Source organism: Cyprinodon variegatus, unplaced genomic scaffold, assembly GCF_000732505.1.
Source record: "Cyprinodon variegatus isolate N-32 unplaced genomic scaffold, C_variegatus-1.0 Scaffold52, whole genome shotgun sequence".
NCBI lineage: Eukaryota > Metazoa > Chordata > Actinopteri > Cyprinodontiformes > Cyprinodontidae > Cyprinodon > Cyprinodon variegatus.
In genome coordinates, this window is record NW_015150505.1 from 478,548 (window position 1) to 499,023 (window position 20,476).

General features: G+C 39.5%; 1 protein-coding gene across 1 annotated transcript in view; it reads right to left on the reverse strand.

Moving 5' to 3' along the window:
- gpc3 (glypican 3) overlaps positions 1-20,476 on the reverse strand; it is a 223,636-nt gene that overhangs the window by 66,282 nt on the left and 136,878 nt on the right. Inside the window, exons 4-5 of the mRNA XM_015371033.1 lie at positions 8,253-8,389; positions 7,462-7,587 (exon numbers count right to left, since the gene is read on the reverse strand). Coding sequence (XP_015226519.1) covers positions 7,462-7,587; positions 8,253-8,389 — 263 coding nt within the window. The remainder of the gene's footprint in view (positions 1-7,461; positions 7,588-8,252; positions 8,390-20,476) is intronic.

Genomic DNA, 20,476 nt, shown 5'->3' on the forward strand with positions numbered 1-20,476 from the left:
CAATGAATTGAAGAAGTACCTTTGTTTTAAGAAGTTTTTCATGGCAGACTTCTTTTCACATACTTGGATATACAAACGGATTATATAACGAAAAAGTCCAATCTTTCAAAACGTAGCAAATGAAAGAGGAACAACCTTTAAGAGAACCTTTAACCAGATGGGTTTAAAAAATTACTTCGACGTACAACTTAACAGAAGAAACTGCAGCAGGAAAATAATTTTTCTAATAAACTCTGTATGGAAGCCAGGATTCCTTAACATCTGTGATGTTTTTTCCAGCAGTAATACAGTGAGGATGAACTCAGGTTGACTTTATTTTCTCGATAATAGAAAATTAAGATTCACTTTTGAGCAAAAAAATATATTTTTGATAATAAAAGAGGGACAACCCTTAAAAAATGGAGAAATAAAGAATAATAAATAAATAAATTAATAATAATAGATACATTTTTTTAAATACGCAAAACAATAGATTTAACAATATTTCAGTACTGCATATGAGTATTTTAGAAAATGAAGACACCAGTAGATTGACACCCTTAAGAAAATAAAAAAAAATTTTCTGCATTTTCTCTTAAACTCAGGGCCGCATTTAATTAACATCAATGATGGTTTCCTTGTAGTAATGCAGTGAGGGTGAAGCTAAGCTTGCTTTACTTTCTCAATAATGAATTCATGTTTTCTTTTTCTTTTTTATTACCATTACTTTAGGAGTTTGGAATGATATTTGTGTCAATAATTGTTGTTTTCATTGTTTCCTGATGTTTTGAACCTCATATTTAAAGTGAAATATAAATGCAGTCGTTCGCAACCGAAGCCCTGCCCTGGCTGGAGGTGTTTTTTGCAGGATTAGTATCATCCTCTGCAGTAAATGAGTGGAAAAAACAACAAACTGAGCTTTTTTCATCATCATAAAACTCAGATCTGAGCCTTGAGATAAAAATATACCAAGGTGTGTGTGCAGAGGTGTGAAACATGAGGTCATTCTCTGCTCTCATCTCTGTGACACTGACCTCACTGCTCGGCCTCACACTTGAACACACGCCTCCCTGACATCCGCCTTCATTAGCCTTTCCCTCTCCATGAAGTCAGACTTTTCATTAAACTCAAATTATGTTTCCCCAGTTATTTATTCTCCTTATTAGCCATGATCTCATCCCCTCTCAGAGCCTAATTATCACATTAATAATGGAGAGATGTGTGATCAATTAGTCAGAGGAGAAGGAGAAAATATGGGTCGAGGAGGGACGGTTAGAGGAAGGAGACCGAGTAAGGATAAGGAGCCGCGGCAGGTTAGTGTTTCATGTGATAAATGCTGCTCAGATATTTTTACCCCGTATCATTTAACATGCATGGCTGCGCTCCCCTTAGATAGCCTCCATTGTCAGCTCTCTGTTTGTTATCCAATCCCTGCTGACGCCTGCTGAGCTGATCAGATGGGTTAACTTTTCTGATAAGCTAATCTTATCAGACCCCAATTACCTCTGAATTAGGCCCAGTCTGACAGAGACCACCGCCTCCCACACCAGTATAAACAGACGAGGAGGAAATGGAGTCCAGGTAATGGAGTGAGGAGTCTGACGCTCTGGTATCACCTGATGGATCACCCCCCCCCAACGGAACCAATGGTGCCAGGAGGGGCAGAGGTCAGCGTGTTGTGTTCAACTGTGCGGATATTACTGCTAATGCACTTCCTGTGGTTGATCGCTCAGCTGATGAAAAAGGAAACCAGGTTTATCTGTTTATCTGTTCTGGTTCAGTAAGGACACAAAATCTGCTCGCTCGTATGTTTATGAAAGTTACATACGAGTCAGTACTACAAGTCATCCGTTTTAATCTTTTAGAATCAGATATATGTAAACAGACCGACACAGCACTCTGTGTAAATTATATTATTGCAAACTGTATACAAGGTGCTGCACTACATACAAATAGAGATTTTAAAAATATCGATACTTTGAAAAGTATTGATACTTAAACAGATACAGATACAAAACTAATTTAGTATTGAATCGAAATTAAAGACAAGTGTTACATCCCTTGGCTGGATCTAGGAAATAAAAGGGACCAATATAAATTTAGACAGTGAATCCAAATGGTATTTAAAGAGATTTATTCTGCCATCTTTTTGGTAAAAGCTTGAGGAAGAGCTCAGGCCAAAATAAACAAAAAAACCCTAAAAGAAAAAGAAAAGTGGACTTACCTAACTTAAAGTAAAACCAAAATATTCAAGCCTACAAAGTAAGCTACCTAACAAACACATAAACAGGAGAAAACTGGGGTAAACAAAAAGGCAGCTCTCCCTTACAAAAAAACAAACAAAAAACATCTGAACAGGATTGTAATAATAATAATAATTGGACTTTATTGATCTCACCCTGGAGAAATTTAACTCTGCATTTAGCCCATCTCTTTGGGGAGCAGTGGGCTGCCATTGTATGGCACCCGGGGAGCAGTCTGGGGTTAAGGGTCTTGCTCAGGGACCCAGAGTGGCAGTCTGTGGCACTCAGAACCTCTGGGATCCAAGCGCAGTGACCTAACCACTAAGCCACAACTCCCCCTAAGCATGGCAGCAAATTAACCGCACATTCAATTCTACGCACACAACAGAGTTGCATGGCAGACAAATGGTACAAATGGTACCCAGAGGTATCCAAACAAAAAGCAGGTATCATGGAGTTACAGCATGGATGAAACCTACTTATATTTTCTTATTTATCAACTCTACATCTTAAAAAATAAATTGATTCAAGAATATCCACATAACAGTATTCCTTTAAGCAACAAGGCAAACCTTCTAACTTCAGCCTTTTGCAGCTTTTAAGCCGCACACACTGGATGTGAGCGTGACGCACTGTTCTTTACTGTCTCTGTTATTATAAACGTTATTATTTACAGGTCCATGCCGTCACACAAGGCTTTTAAATAGGGATAATTGCGGGTAACGGGTCGGGTCTCGGTTCTCAACTCTACAGGTGTGGGCGATACAGTTCTGAAAAATCAGACCCTTGCAGAAGTCTATGAAATGCAGCTTCACAGGCTGTATACATATATATATATATTTTATTGTATTTATATTGTATTTTAATACTCAATATTCATTAAACTGAATAACCGAAAAATTAAAACACTTCATAAGTGGTAGTTTTGTGATTTGAAGGAGATTTTAGTTTATTTTATTGCCATATAGTTTGAGGGGTTCTAGGGACCAGTCTGGTGTGACCACCATTTTCTTCACGCAGTGCAACACATCTCCTTCACATAGAGTCAATTGAGGCCTGTGGGATTTTGGTTCAGTCCTCTTCATTGACAGTGGGAAGTTCCTGGATATTGGCAGGAACTGGTGCACGCTGTCGTATACGCCGATCCAGAGTATCCCAAACATGCTCAGTGGGTGTTTGTCTGGTGAGTATGCCGGACATATAAGAAATGGGACATTTCAGCTTCCAAGAATTGTTTACAGATCCTTGCAACATGGGGTTGTGCATTATCCTACTGCAACATGAGGTGATGTTCTTGGATGTATGGCACAACAATAGGCCTCAGGATCTCGTCACTGTATCTCTGCATTAAAAATTCCATCAATAAAATGCATCCATAACAGACGCCTGCCCGTACCATAACCCCACCGCCAACATTGGCCACTCCATCCACAAGATTGACATCAGAAAACCGCTCGCCCACACAAGGCCACACACTGTCTGCCATCTGCCATGAAATGTGTAAACTGGGATTCATCCATGAAGAGAACACCTTTCCAATGTGCCAGACGCCAGCTAATGTGAGCATTTGCTCACTCAAATTGGTTACCACGAACTGGGGTCAGGTGGAGACCCTGATAAGGGCAACAAGCATGCAGATGAGCTTCCCTGAGACATTTCTGACAGTTTCTGCAGAATTCATGTAAAGCGACTGTTTCAGCAGCGGTCCGAGTGGCTGGTCTCAGACGATCTTGGAGGTGAACATGCTGGATGTGGCGTTCCTGGGCTGGTGTGGTTGAACGCATTCTGTGGTTGTAAGGCTGCTTGGATGTACTGCTAAATTCTCTGAAATTCCTTTGGGACCGGCTAATGGTAGAGAAATGAACATTCAATACATGTGCAACAGCTCTGGTTGAAGTTCCTGCTGTCAGCATGCCACCTGTGGCATTATGCTGTGTGATAAAACTGCACCTCTCAGAGTGGCCTTTCATTGTGTGCACACCTATGCACTAATCATGGTGTATAATCAGAATCTTGATATGGCACACCTGTGAAGTGGGATGGATTATCTCAGCTAAGGAGAGGAGCTCACTATCACAGATTTAGACTACTTTGTGAACAATATTTAAGGGAAACGGTTATATTGTGTATGTGGAAGAAGTTTTAGATCTTTGATTTGATCTCATAAAAAATGGGAGTGAAACCAAAAGTGTTGTGTTGAGTGTATGAAGCAAAGTTGAATAAATGCTGGAACGCTTGACACAAGGGACAAGCTGGCAAAGAAAAGATGCCTAGGGAGTGGTGTAAATAGGCAACGTAACGGAAAAGAAGACACAGGTGAACGCTGGTAGGGAGTGGAGAGGCTGATTAAATGAAAATTCCAGGAAGTAGAAAAGAGACCAGAACTTGGTGCACCAAAATAAAACCGGATTAACAACAAAAAACTGAACCAGATACAAAATGAAATAAAATTTATCAGCAGAGCTGCGTGTGAAAATTCAATGTTACCAAAAACAACTGCTTAAGTCAAATTATCTTCAACACAAACCAGACTTCAGATTCACTGTAACTCTGAAGTTGAAAGTTACAAAATCAAACTAGTCATGCATTAATAATACTTTTCTTATGTTTTATTTTCAAATGAAACCATGAATATTTTATTTGCTGCAAATGTATTCCTAGTTTTAAGTTTGGGGTTTTTTTTTTTGCACATTTTCAAAAACATCAGTTCTGTAATACCAGAAATTAATTCCTATCAAATCAGACATAAATAGAGTAAAAGAGGCATTCAGGTTTTCCAGAGACAAAACTCATACCAGCAATGAAACTAGCCTGTTTTTAGAGAAATGTTTATGCGTTGTATCGTTTACCTTAGTAAATTTAGTAGGAGGGCGATATGCCCCCATTCAGAAACAGTAGAATGTCCCTTCAGGGCTTCCTTTGTGGGCCTCAAACTCTTGACTATAGTAGGAAGCACCTGTCTGTTATTCGCAATTAATTTACTAGATGAGGGGTAAATCTTGCACACCCTCCCTTTAAAAGTATTATGGAGGACTTTGCTATTTTTTTAAAAAGACCCTTCCTCTCCACAAAATGCACATGCACAACCCTGTACCTGCTCCGGAGAGGAAACATCTATTAGAGCATGCATTAGCCCATTCACGCTATGTTTAAAAGTTGCTGTTCTCATAGCTCATACAAGGGTACTGTGTCATACACTTCGTAGACATTTTTTTTTTTTTTTATGACCATCGGCCATTTTTTAATGCGATCATCCACCCAGGAATAAAACATCGCCCTCTATACCTATAAGTTATTGTTTTTTTTTATTTTTTTATCTTTTATTACATTACAGATGGGTGCTGATACAGATAACTTTGCTCTCTACTATAAATAAAAACTAGCACTGAAAAGACGAACAGTTCTAGATTTGTCATAATTATTGTTGATATAAAAGGCGTTAAAATTTCATAATAGTTCAGACTCCAAGAAGTTAAAGGATCAAAATCTTAAATACCAAATTGTAATTCAGCCATTTTATACAGGATGTAATGGTTCAAATTAGAAACAATCAAATATTCTATTTTAGATTTTTTTGTTAGGGAAGTGTTGGCCTAGTGGTTAGAGCAGTGGGCTTGTGCTCTGAGAAGGTTGCAAGTACCTGGTTCAATCCCCATAGCCTCCACCCTGGGTCCCTGAGCAAGACCCTTAACCCCTACTGCTCCTCGGGTGGCGCTCAATGGCAGCCCTCTGCTCCCCAAGGGGATGGGTTAAATGCAGAGAGTAAATTTCGTTGCTTTGTACTTCACAATGAATTCTATTTTAAAATGCATGAGAAAATCATATTTTTTATGTAGCATTAGCAAGAATTTTTAAATCTTAATCCATGCCTTATTTCATGATTCATAAAATAAAACAACATTTTTGACTTAATAAACATAAAAAAAACTGTTGATCTTCTTTTCCCCAAAACTAATAAAGTCTCTGTAACAAGCTTCCGTTTTGAGTCCCTTTAACTTCCTTTTTGTTCTTTGTAGTGATTAAATGAAATATAAGGCTTTTTAATGTTCTTGTTCGATGGATGCTCAAGCATCAATAATTAGGAGTTCGATGCTGAGGCTGAGTTTCTTATCACTTTATCACCAGCTTGTGATTTTCCACCTCCATCAGATCCAAAGCAAGGAAGGGAGCGTTCTGTCTTGATTCTGCATCAAAATCTCTCTCGCACTTATCAGAGTAATGCTCTTTGATGTGGTGCGAAGTGTTGTTCCTCTGATCTCAGTTGCAGGTGGGGTGGTAAACACGCCCGATAAAAAGTGCCTCATTTAGCTCCAAACGCCGCTCCTCGCATGTCGGAGGCATTCAGCAGCCGACCTCTCTGGAGCTTATCCTCCCCACCCACTTCATCTAAATTTATCAGCGTGAGACAATGCACCCAGTGAACGTTTAGAGAAGGCCCTAAGAGAGAGAGGGAGATAATGAACGACGACCTGGAATAGATTCCCAGAGTGAAAACGTATCCTGGCCATATTTTTAAAGGCGGATAACCTCACAGGTGACACGGAGAATTGCTTGCTGCGGGGACATCGTAATCTCTCCATCGTTTTGTCTCCTTTCCTGCCTCCCTGCACCGTGCTATCGCACTGTTGGGTCCAGCTTGTAATCATTCCCTCAGGAGAGCTTTGCCCTCTTACCAAACTGATGTCTCCTTCACAGATTGATGCGAGCTTTATGAAAAAGAAAAAATAATCTTTAGCAGTTTGAGCCCAAATCAGAGTGTAATCTCCATCCATCTTTAGAAGGTGAGAAGAAATAAGAACCCACAGGGCCTCTTTTATAAAAATGTGTTAGAATAATAATTAAAAGAACAACTGGAGAGGAATCAGATTTCTGTCATGTGTAACCACCCGAGCTTAATGGAAAAAAGTGGGCAAGTGGAGCTAAACTACAGGGAGCAAGTGAGAAACAGATGAAAGCAATCATGGTTCTGCAGGAGGAATGCTGGAGGAAGGAGACAGAACAACGGACACAGCAGTTAACTACGGCAGAGGAGCGGGACAGTGTGCCTGATGTTTATAACATCCCACAGAGCCAAAGTCAAGATTTACACTCAGCTGTAGAGGAGTGGTGGTGGGGGTGGGGGTAATTCAGGCTTTCAGCAGGAGTGAAATCAAAATGCACTGATACATTTCAAAATGAATTTTCCTGCAGAAATGGAAATTTATGGCCTTAATCCAAGAAAACGAAACCCCCTCTTTACCTGTCTGTCATCTCCTGCCCATTCCAGCAGAGGGAGTTGTTCGCTGGAGCTGGCTCACGGCTGCACAACGCCTCACCGAGACCACTGTAGAAGGAGCTGAAGCCTCTCAAGCTGGTAATGAACTCCCTGAGGTGAAATGAAGAGAATAAAACAGAGATAAAGATAGAAATTTCAGCTTAATAAGCCTGAAAGCAAAATATCCTCTCCCATCAGAAAGAGAAACTAAAAGAGGCCAGAATGGGTGTCTGTTCCTAATTGACATTAATCTACCTATTTTCTGAAGCCTGCAGCCCTGCTGGGTAATTATTGCACAACTCAGTTAAGGTCTGAAGTGGAGAGAGAAAGGATGGTGATCAGAGAGTCAGGGACAATATTTTAGTTGCTTTTTTTTTGGGAGACACTGTAAAACCTTCAAGAGTTAACTCACTTAATTCATTTCCAATTACAGGTTTCAATGATTGAACATGACTGGTGCATCTAAATGGTTTAAAGGATGCATAAAACATTTAAAATCTGAAAAGTTTGGCATTCATTCCTTTAGCCTTTACATTGATGTTATCCAACATAAGGGCAGTTTATTAGTTATTGCATATCAAGGCATATCAAGTGATATGCACCTTTAAGGTTTGCAAAAAGCTGCTTAGTAGACACAGCAAACATGGATTTTCTAGTTAGGAGCTTTTTTTACGGTGTTTTGTAAGTCCAGCACCACATGTCACTGATGAGCATGGAGTGGGCCACGGTAGTGGCAGCATTATACTATGGGAAGGGAAACTGACTGATTTCCTTACCTGCGGAGGCCAGCCAGAGTCTCATCAGAATCTGAGGGCTGAACATCAGGAGCAGATGCAGCAGGAGGCTGATGGAGAGGAGGGGTCTCTACGGAGCGAGAGGCTCGCTTGGTAGCGTGTCCACACATACCGCTGACCTGCAGAGCAGAGAAGAGGAGAACTGGCACTGAGTGAATGACTTAAACCATCCACTCTGTGCTGTGTTTTCACCCCAACCTCTTTATTTACAACTCCTATCAGAAGTGATGCTCCAGAAAACAAGGACCTGTCAGCAGCCAAACCGACACTTTTTTTTTTTTCTGCTGAGCCCTCCTCTGCAAATTGTCATTTGTTTTTAGTGCGTTTATTTTTGGGAAAAGATGAAAGCCGGGGAGGATTTGCATAACAAACAAGTCAGAGGATCCTTTGCCAGCCGTGTTCAAATTTCTAATCATAACTCTCCAAAAAACACAAGAGCACAAAACTGAGGTCCCTGGTTGGCCGTGCCTGTCCGTATTCAACTGCCATTGTCTCTCCACATGGGACGACATTACAATAACCAATAAAGAGTCCCTCTCTGTCTCTCACAGATAATGGAGCTGGCACAATCTTTTCAGGTGCAATAAAAATGCAAATGGCGGTTAATGTTTAGCTTGTGATTTAATGATTTGGCGGATCCTTAATTTCCCCTGGGGATACCGGCCCAGGCTTAATTCTGCCATGTAATGTTAACAGATAATTGTGCCCAGCTCCTTTTAAAGCAAGATTCCCGGGAAGACTGCTACGGAATACCAATGCGGCCGGATGGAGCAACGCTGTACGTCTTCATCAGGTTGGAGCAGGGGGCTGTACACACACACATATACACACACAGAGCGATGCATGTTTTACAGCTTAAACAAAAATTATTGCATCTATTATTCACTTGAGTAATGCAGCTAAGCCTATTGACATGACACAGCGCTACATTATGTGCACGCTGCAAGCACACACGCAACTTAAAGGACAAGAAACATGCTGACTCACTAAAACGCTCATTGGCTTGAAAACAGATTTATCAGCGTTAATCTTTTCAGAGTCGTCCCAAATCCTGTCCTCAACTTCCCTACAGCTCCTCTAAGCCCTATTAGCGTTGTTCTTTGGTGTCTGAGAGGCTGACTTTTTTCAACAACATCTGGGTTTAAACTGAGAGGGTTTAAAATCAGCGCAAACAACCCTGACCTTTCCATATTGTGTATGTCTCTCTGTCTATGTTCTGAATCCTGCCAAGCATATAACCTCCAAATGAGTAAATCTGGTTGCTAAAATCTATTCTCCAGCCACAGCTGTTTAAAATTCAGCTATGATTGCTAATTTGAGGAGTGGCAGTTGTTGGACTCTGAGAAGGTGGAGGTATGCAGCTCCAGAGCAGAGGGTTTCCAGCCTTCTGCACGGCTCCTCTTTTTAGAAAAGCCAGAAATGCTCTCATCCGAGTTATTATTTTTTTTTATATAAATTGTGATCCAACATGAAGGACTAAAAGCCACAGGAGTTTGAAATTTGTTTTTATGTAGCCAACAAAAAAAAAGGTGACTATATTATTTGAAATCAAGTTTTTGAGTCCATGAAAGAGGTTAAAACAAAAGAATTCAACTCAGATAGATGGTAAGAAACAGACAAATTTAATAAGACAAAAGGGGAAACTGAAAGAAAAGCTGATCAGCCTATAATGACACACAGAGAGAGGTCAAACAAACTAAAACTAACATAAGCAATTTCAATTTCCTCCATATTCCAGATTAGTGGTATGAACAAATTTCAAGGTCTCCACACTGGATTGCTCTGCGCCCTTTTCCGCCTCTGCTAAGCCAAAGGCCGAAAGCAGCTGCCGCTTATGGAGAGCCGTTACATACAAAATGAAATAATAAATCTGGAAGTAAAATAATAAAACATAAAATAAATGGTCTTAAATGTTCCTTTAGTTGTACTTCATGGCGACATTTATTTATTTCATATTCTAATTTTGATTCGTGGCCCAGGGTCTTTCTGCATGGAGTTTGCATGTTCTCCCTGAGCATGCGTGGGTTTTCTCCAGGTACTCCAGCTTCCACCCACAGTCCAAAAACATGACGGTTAGGCTAACTGGCTTCTCTAAATTCTCCTTAGGTGTGAGTGTGTGCATGAATGGTTGTTTGTCCTGTTAGTCTCTGTGTTGCCCTGCGATGGACTGGCGTTGTGTCCAGGGTTTACCCCGCCTCTCGTCCATAGACAGCTGGAGATAGGCACCAGCACCCCTCACGACCCCGCTTGGGATAAGCGTGACGGAAAGTAGATGGATGGTTGGATGATAGCAGCATTTTTCTTCTTAGCATATATTTTTTTATTTAATTAATTTTGAATGAAACAGCTCTACATAGCCACTGAGGTAACTCAGAAAAGGAAAAAAGAAATTACATCATATTACATCCATGACATTTTCTCTGTGCTCATGTCAACTTTTGTTCACTTTGAGGCTGAAACCAACCTGAGAAAGTAAACCTCCTGTGATTGGCTACTTTTCAAATAATCCCACCTCTTGATACAGTACTACACTCTTATTAGTAAATTAAATAGTATTACGTTTTTGCAAAAATTTGACTTGTGTTAAAGCCGTAATATGAAGAATGGAATGTCATCATCGTTTATGTGCTTGTAAACAGAAGCCTCTTAATATGCGTCATACTTTAAAATAGTTCTGAGTTCATTCTGTCTTCTCTCTGAACCTTAAAGTAAGCCTGTGGGGGCGATGCAAACATATACCGACTTTTGGTCATATTATAGATGTGTTGCTGAAAAGGTCCTGGTTTTTCATTGTGTTTCTAGGTTGAGGCATCATCTCCAGTGACTCTGTGTATCCATTGGGATGGTTCAGATGGTTACTGCTTTTAATTTGGTCCCAAAACTCACTCACAACGTAACCCTTCAACCTAAACACAATTATCTCTGTTCCTGCTGGAGAGGCTGTTCTGTACAACACTTGAAACTGTGCATAATCACAAGAAATCTGCTTTAGTTTTAAATTAAAACTGAAATCACTATACTGAAGCATGTGCAGCAGCTCAATTTCTGCATTTACAGTGCTTGGTGATTGTGGAGCAAAATACAACAGCTTGTTTCCTTATTGATTCAAGGTGTTTATGTCCTAAACAAAAACACATCTGCACCACTGCTCATCTGTCCAAAGAAGAAAACGAACCAGAAGTAGCAGTGATGGCTTTAATGTGCAGCTGAGAGAGCATCCGTCACTCAGTTTGACGTGAGAAACAGACATGATTGATGGGGGAGCTTGTGAGGGAATATAGCGTAGGAAAATGGTTAAAAGAATGTAAAATGATACCTAAAGGCAAAGCATGACCACTTGAAAACTCCAATATTATAAATATGGCACATTTTTCTCAGAATACATCATGTAGATCGTACGTCGTGTAGATCGTACCCCCTGTACTCAACACGACGTACGATCAGGCTGAAAGTCGGCCCGATCGAAAAATTCTCTCACGGCTGGAAAATCAGCCCAAGAAGGGCAAAAATATCGTACAGTGTAAGCCCGGCTTTAGTTTAAGGTCAGAAATAATCATTCCACTCCATCAATATATTCACCTGTTCAAAATAGCAACAAACACACTTATATAAGTAATGTGTTACTTATTTTTATATTGAAATGTGTAAATACCCAACCCAAAATTACTTCTTAACCCAAGTACACTGCCAAGCTCTGCTGTAGAAAGTTTTAAATGAAACCAACACCTCTGACCACTCCATCAACAATCCTCAATTGTCCATGGAGGAATAACACAATAACAGTAGCGTGGTTCTGTCTGCCAGCTCATTTTCTCCTCTTACATCTTCCTCTCATGCAATTCTTTCATTGTTGTTGGCCCCCAGCGAGTGCCGGTGCTCCCCGCAGGCCATGATTAATGTGATCGGAGCTGCGCCCGACTTTTTTTGTTTGTGCATTCCCAAGAAGCCGTAGGGGACTTGTGGCACAAGGCGGGGGGGCTGGGGGGGACTGAATCAGCATGCACGCTCTGCCCTGCCCAATTGTTTCCGGATTCTTACAGGAAGGGGCTCATTAGCCTAGTATTAATATCACCCTGGGTACGACTAACTCAACCAACAGGAGAGTGTGCAGATAAAGCCTGCCTCAGCAGGAGTGCATGCTCACTTTTATCTACCCTGAGCAGTCTGCCTTGCCTTGGGGCAGAAACACACACCTCCTGAACATCTGCATCAGAGTTCCTGTGTGGCACTTTGCTCGTGCAAACATGGAGCGAGCAAAGATGCAAAAATAATCTAAACAAATCAATGTAAATGCCTACAGGTCAGCATCAAATGTATGTCAAGCTTCTACATTCTTCTGCTCATGAGGAATATGGCAACCATTCCAGAAAGTGACTCCATCCGTGAGGTAGGTGCTGGTGCAGCTGGAGCATCATTCATGTTTGTTTCATGTGTGTTCGGTCCTCCTCCTCCTTCAAAATGGACTCTTGTCACCCGCAGTGAAGTTAACTTCTGGTGAAATGCACATATTACAGACTTCGAATTTCTTACATGAAGAGAAAAGGAGGAAAAATACTCATTGTGAGTGAAAAGTCAAATAATCTCCAACTGTCACAGTTATCTCCAGAGGGAAATGGCTCTGGCTGTGTTGAAAATGAAATATTGTCATCCAGTGTTTCATGCTGATAAAAAAAAAAAAACTTGCACTGTTATAAAAAAAAAGGTTTAATTCAAAGTCTTTCCAGCTACCAACACTGAACTCAAACTTCAAAGTGGGTCTCGTCTCAGTGATGTACTCAGTACTCTCAGTACTATTGACTATTTCTACTCAATAGACAATGAACTGTTACAACTATGGAAGCACAAAAGTTATTAAAGTCAGGTTTTCACTTTATTTAGCACTAGCTGGTATCAATGTATACCAAGTGTCATGATCTGGCCTGTTTGCTCCTGCTTAATTAGTAATTCCTTTCACCTGTCGTTTTCCCACCCAGCCTCAGTTATAATTTATTCCCCTCACCTGTTTCCTCTGGTTTATATTCAGTTCAGCCTGAGCATTCAGTGCCAGATCATTTCTTGTCTTTCTGTTAGTCTGTCTGTTAGTTTTATTCCTTGGTTCATGTCCTGGATCCTAGCTGCCAGTGGAAAGAGGGTTTTTGTGTTTGTCTCATCTCCTGATCGTCCACTGTTCCTCCCCCACGGAGTCCTCTGGGTTTTTGGCTCTATATGTGGGGAGGTTCAGTTTTTATTCCAGTAGGCCTGGCTCCAGGGAGGAGACCAGTTTAAAGTCCTGCATCAAGTTCTGGTTCCACGTCCTGTCTCGGCTACCCTCTTCCACTGAGCCAGCTCATCTGCACCTGATCCTGTCTGCTCCTGTGCGTGACCACCTGGTCATGCTTCTGGTCTCAGTCAGACTCTGAACCCTCCTGGGTGCCTGTGGATGCCTGGAAGTCTGGATCCTTCCACTTGTTCTGTTCCTGCCTGATCTGGATCCTATCCCTGTCTGTTCTGGATCCCTGACCAGGATCGGCTTCCAGCATGACCTCTGGGACTGCAGCACTTGTGGACATTCTTGGACTGTTAAACCAGGTAAGTGGCCAACTCAGTAAACATCTTCTGTCAGATGATCACGATCACTTACCTGTGTTTCTCCTGCAGAGTGTCTGTGCTCCCCATCCTGCAGTGTCCGCGAGCCACAGCTCCACTTTAGTTTTTGTTAATTTAATAAACCCTTTTGAACTTTCCTACTGACTGTCTCTCCTTGAATACTGGGTCCCTCTGTCCTCGGTTCATGACACCAAGGTCTCGTCCAGTTTAAAATCCTGTCATTGCATTACTATGAGATAAATACTTTATATGTAGTGTGATAGTAAGAGGTGGAGAAACTAGAGATTTTCTCTTTATGCAGAATAGAGTAAGACATTTCTGCCCCTCCCTCTTTTGTTGCTATGTTGCAAATTTAGATTTATACTGTACTTTTTGTCATAGTCGACAAAGAAAAGGACTGATAATCAGTCAAACCCATGTAAAAAATAATCCAGCCTCCACAAATCATACAGAAAATGTCTAGTTTCAGCTTGTTTTGGTGTTATTATTTTATAAGTCATAAGTTAAATGGATAAAATTTACCCTTAAAGAAAAATACTTTTGTTTTATATATGATAGGTTTGGTCTGTATAAGGGAGTTAAAAATTCTGATGATTTGGGTTTCTATCTGAGTTTTTAGTTTCCATTAGTCTTCTCCAGGGTTTACTGATATTCTGTCCATCTGCAGAAAGCCATATGTTGGGGAAACAGCATAAGTTTGGGGATGATTCTGCAAAACAGCCGGATCAGTGAGTGCATGAGTTTGAAGATTTTAGCCTACATCACAGGCCCCCCTGCTGTTAGCTGACCGTGCAAACAGGTTAGCAGAAATTACAGACAGTTCAGGACCACACTTCAACCAGGGCTGTGATGAAACAATTAGATCTGCAGTGAGAATCATCAAGGCTGACCTTCCCTCCACTTCTTTGAAACCTCGTCTCTTCTGATCTTAGTCCTGTCTGCTGCTCTTGGTATGAGCTTTCCAAAAAGCTGAAGAGAAGCAAACCTTTGGCGAATAAGCTTAGAGGCAAAAAAAAAAAGCCTTCGTGTAGAAAGTATTTGAAAACAACAATCAGGTTTATGCTCATAATGTCTAGTTTGAATCTAAAATTTAGGACAGCTTTGATATTGTTGCCTGGATCCTGACGGATTTTTGTTTTGTTTATTTAATCCTTGAGGAAATGCAGCTGGTAGTTGTGTTAAAGACGAGTAAATTATTCATCTTCTAACTTACCCTCCAGTATAGTAAAGTAAAAAAAATTTTTTTTTGAAGCCAACTTTTTATTTCAGCCTAGATTTGCAGGGTAACAAATAAAATACTTCAGCTAAACTTTAAAGTTTCGATAATATCTGACATCTATTTGTTTAACTTCCACCTATTGGCAAAATCCAGCGATAGATTAAACACAGCGGTCCAAGAATAAGGCACCTTCTACAGTAAACAAGCAAGAAAAACCTCTTTGAGGGCTTTTGAAATTAACTAAAGTTTTGATCATTCAAGCCCATATTTAAGATTAATAAAGCTGCATTTTTCCTAAAACATTATAAAATGTGTTTTGGGTCACAGAATAATATTTTAGATTTTATGCACACCTTTTGCCATTCCTGGCAGCACAAGATTGACCAATCAGCTTCCACCCACAGTAAATGATGGGAAATGCTGGGCCTCAATCAATACTCAGAACCCATCTTTTTATAAGGACACATTTGTCAGATGCATTTCAAGGAGTCTTAATTCACATTAAATGCTAATGTGGGGAGTGTTGTTTAGGTCTATTTTTTTTTTTTTTGTATATTATATTCAGCATATATTTTGTATATATGTATTTTTGTATTTGTTTTTTAGCAGTGTTGCGTTCTTAAGTTACTCTCTTGTTTCCTTTCCCTTCTAGTTAGTTCTATTCACACCTGCTCCGTATTAGCTTAGTAGCCCATCCTTTTTTCTGTTCCCCATATATACAGTACCTCTGCAGTTCCTCATTGCTGGTTTCTTGTTGATTTGTTGCTTCTTCATCTCTTTGGTTCCCATGTGTGTTTTCCCTGATGTTTACTGGATTTTTTGGTTTTCAGTATTTAGTGTTTTTGGACTTTGCTTCAGTTGCCTGTGGGATTCTTTATTAAATCAGCAAAACTCATCTCTGCCTCCTCAGCTCTGCATTTGGGTCCTCAAAAAACTCCATACAATCATGACAGATTTCAATGTTATCCCTGAGTGAAGACACATTCAGAATCAACTAAGCTGTCAGAAATGCGAAGGATGCATTTTAAGCTGAACGAATCATGTGAATTTTGGCGATCAGAGGGAAGCAGCGCAATGATATGTGTAGGGGACACACAGAGAGATTGAATAAAGCACAGTTAAATTTCATAGTAGCAGAATTATATGAACTTCTCTCTCTGTATGTATGACTTTAAACAATCAGGGAAAGGATGAGGTTGTGATGTAAAGTTCAGGAGGGACTCACTGGAGGTTGATCCGTCAGTATGGCGGCTTCTGATTGTTGGTCCTGTAAAGGTGGATGTAGCAGTGCAAACAATTTTCAGCTCCTGGAGCAGAAGATGGTAACGGCTTAACCAGGGATACAAACATCGATGCCATGGATTGGCTTTCTATATAACATACAGCGCTGTGCCTCACTTGGTAAAATTGAGGTCTGTCAATGTCAGTTGAAAGGGCAAAAGAAACAGGGAACTGGATAGATCAGAGGTCCACAATTCCAGTTCCTGAGGGGCAGTATACTGCAAATTTTAGACCTCTTCTTGGTACAATACAACTGACTAAAGTAATTAGATGATAAAGAAGATTCAGGAGAAGTTGATTGCATAGGAGGTATTTCAGCCACCTGAATCAGGCGTGTTGTACCAAGACCAATCTAAAAGTTTCAGGATTCCGGCTCTCAGGAACTGGAATTGCCCAAACCTAAATGGATAAATGCTTTTTCTACCTGATAACGCAGTGGAGAGAGCTGGACCGAAGCTCATAGCGGCCTCTGGTCGAGATACTGTATGCAAGAAAGAGATAGGTGGGATGTCAAGCAATCCCCGCAAAAAAATTGCCACAGTTAATGTAAAAGTAGCACTGTAACACAAATGATCTTAAATCCTTAAATTGTCCTTAAAAACTGGGACCTACCCTCTGGATGCCCTCATTGGACAGATTGTGAGCTCCAAACACATGGGTCAAAGGCTTGGATTGATCAAAGATAGAATTATTTCTTTACAACTGAAGGGTTAATAAATAATATAATTCTGCATTTGTCTGCTGTCTTGTCTAAAATGATTTCGGAAGATTTGAGACCATGCTCTTCTGTATGTTAGCTAGCTGCTGTATTGCAGTCTCATGTTTGTCAAATTTGAAACGTTGAAGTTGTTTTTTTTTACACAGCCCTCCACAGTTTATAACATGTACCGACACAGAGTAGCTACTCTATTTAAAATATGCTTGAAAAATATTCCTTTATAAATTAGCTGAGTAAAAAGAAAGAAGCCTGAGGTAACTCCACAGAAATCCCAGAGGTACTAATTCCCTCAAGCTAGAGCTTTCTGAAGGTGAATTAGCATATTTAGAACAATGGACAACTAAATGCTGTTATGAACTAAGAAGTTACAAAAAATAGATAATTTTGAAGGGCAGTAGGTTTTGAAATAAAATTTGGACCCATTATTTTAAATAATCTATTTTCAAATATTATAGATACTAGATATCATGTCTAGGTGCTCAGTTTTTTATGTAGATTTATAATTGGATACAAGCTGAAAAGGTTTTTTGTTTTCCAAAAGCAATCTTGCTGTAGGATTGGGACAGCTGTTTGTCTCATATCCTCACTGCTTTTCTGATTGTTTTCTATCCTTCCTTCAAATATAGAAAGTCCTCTGGTGTGAAATCCAACACTTTGCTCCTTGTATTGTTTTGGGAGATGTGTCGAACCATTACTCCTACAAGTATGGGGCTTTGCCCACATCTGACAAGAGATTCTGCTCTGTCCAAATCTTCTCCAGCAAACTTTTATCATCACTTACATGATTTTCTTCAGGTCTTGCATAGTCAGTGTGCATGGGAGCCATCGAAACTGAGAAAGCTGTTTATGAGACAAACAGTAGCAGCCATTTCCAGACCTCTTTAAACCACCTACAAGGTCTGGTTCATCCTTTTTGAAGAAAACTACTGTTGGAAGTCTTAAAACATTCGACAGAGTCCTTTAAACTTAAATGCACACTAAACCTAGGGAAGTTTAAATTAAGATTTTATTAAACAATCTTTAAACAAATGTAACGTTCTTTGTCATTTATTTTTTGGTTTTTAGCAAATAATAACTTTTGTGAACCTAAGAAACCTAAATAAGTAAGACCTTAGCATGATTTAATGTAAGAAAGCAAGCAATAAATGTAATTTATATATGCAATGATTGCATTCAGCTAATGTGGTTCAAACAATATAACAGAAAAAGGTTTAAAAAATGATAAAAGGAGAGTGAATTAATGGGGCTCATTCTCTACTCTAAGATTTATAAATCTGTTAAAAATGGCTTTATAGTGCTAAAAGTTTCAAGCTTAATTATGTTTCCAGCCTTTAACTGATGATCAGACGTTAATAAGCTTAATGGCTGAATTGATGTTCATTAACTTTGAGGCATTTTGCCATCTTTTCTGAAGCAACATCCACAGAACTAATTTGTTTATGATTATTCCTTTTATTCTCTGTTTTAGCAGCTGGAAGGCCGATTATTCAGTTATTATCAGATAAACAAACTGCTTATTTTTCAACATCAAGCAAACCGCTCAGCTTTCAATTATTGTCAACATAACAACAAACCGTTCCTTGGGGGACTTTCAAAAATCAGAGCTGGTCTTCTAAAAGTCAGATTAAACATGACTTCATTGTGTATGTACGATTAAAACACACTTGACTTAGGAAATAATAGCTTTGATGATATTCTACAGAATATTTCAACATGTTTGAAAGCTTCGATGGTATTTACATTTCAGAGAGTGGATCCTGTCATGTTTCAGCTGCATAAGCAAATCATAAAAATGCTATAAAACATTAATAAGAGCTCTTGTTCCTTCTTAGAAGTAACAAGTTGAATGCAATTTGATCTGCTGGAGATCAAAAGTAAAGGGAAAGTAAAATTATGGCTGTAAGTTTGTTATTTAAAGAGAATCTTAACGAGGTATTTGAAATGTAGCATAAAAAAGCGCTTAGAGGTCTGCAAAAGCAGTCTTATCCCTTTGAAATGTTATTCTTTTTTTCTCAATTGAAGCAAAAACTTTATTGCGCTTCATTTAGATTTTGTATGATATGCCAACATAAAATACTGGATAATTGTGAACAAATGGCATCAAAGTCAGGAGAACAAAAAAGGTCAGAGATATAGTTATGGAGATAAAGCTGTTTTCAGTTAAAGCACAATAACCCAAGATCTGAATACCCCACTAAGGACTGTTCAGTAGATTAACAAAAAGGGTAAAATTACTTGAATATTGAAACAAATAAATAAATCAGGCTGCGACAGATTGGGACTAAAGCAAAGGCTTACCTTACAGCAGGAACATGACGCTACACATACAGCCAGACTTTTAATTTATTTAATTTATTTATTTAACCTTTATTTTACCAGGAAGTCCCTTGAGATTAAATCTCTTTTTCGAGGGAGACCTGGCCAAGAAAGTAATAGAATGGCTTAGATCAGGAATGGACAACCAGGGCAGCATCAGGAGCGAAAATAAAGCTAAAATAAAGCAACAGCAGTTAAAGAGGAGCACAATTATAACCTAAATATCTAAAGACAAAGATCTAAACATTTCAATCTTCTCATGTCAGTTCAGCTTTTTTTTATTTTTGTAGATTTCTTGAACATAAAAAACAGCCTAAGCCACAAAATGTCCTCTGGATCTTGACAGAGGGTTGTGTCCATTTCTCGTCTACGAACCAAGCTGCAAAAAAGGGTGCTATGGATGTGAAACTTAAAATGTGACAGTGATTGACATTGCAAGCAGATGATATCATGTGTTTCATAAAAAAAAAAAACAATTCTTTCTTTTCACTATTACTAAAATGATACCATAAGAGATCAGTCCAGTCGCTTGAGTCATAAAGATCAAAGAGAAGAGCTGCATCCGGTTCAACAGCTGGATGTTTGCCACCCCTTGGTTTAGACCAAAAGATGTATTACATCCAAGTCCAGATATCACTCCAATTAGAAGTGCCAACCAAAACTTGAAAATTGATCTTCATACTTGCTTTCCATCTAATTTGACTGAGTTTGATCTCCCTAAAATACAAGATTGGTCAAAAGAATCCTTTATAGGCGTGCAAAGATGATAAAGAGAACCCACAAATGACTTACAGATGTAACTGCACTAAAATGTGGTTCCACAAAGTGTTGACTCATGATGCTGCATACATATGCAAAGCAGCTCTTTCAAATCTGCATCGCTATGATAATTAACAGCCTTGTATCATTTTCCTTTTCTTGTGACAATCATGCACTTCCTTTTGTCTCTCTACCTCATAGAAACCCATGATTTTCGTTACAAAATCGGAAAGACCTATATGGGCATGAATAATTTTGCGAGGCCGTGTTTCACAGCAGCCCGTAGCAGGAAATCACCCATCCTGGTCAGATCTGTCATGTCTTTGC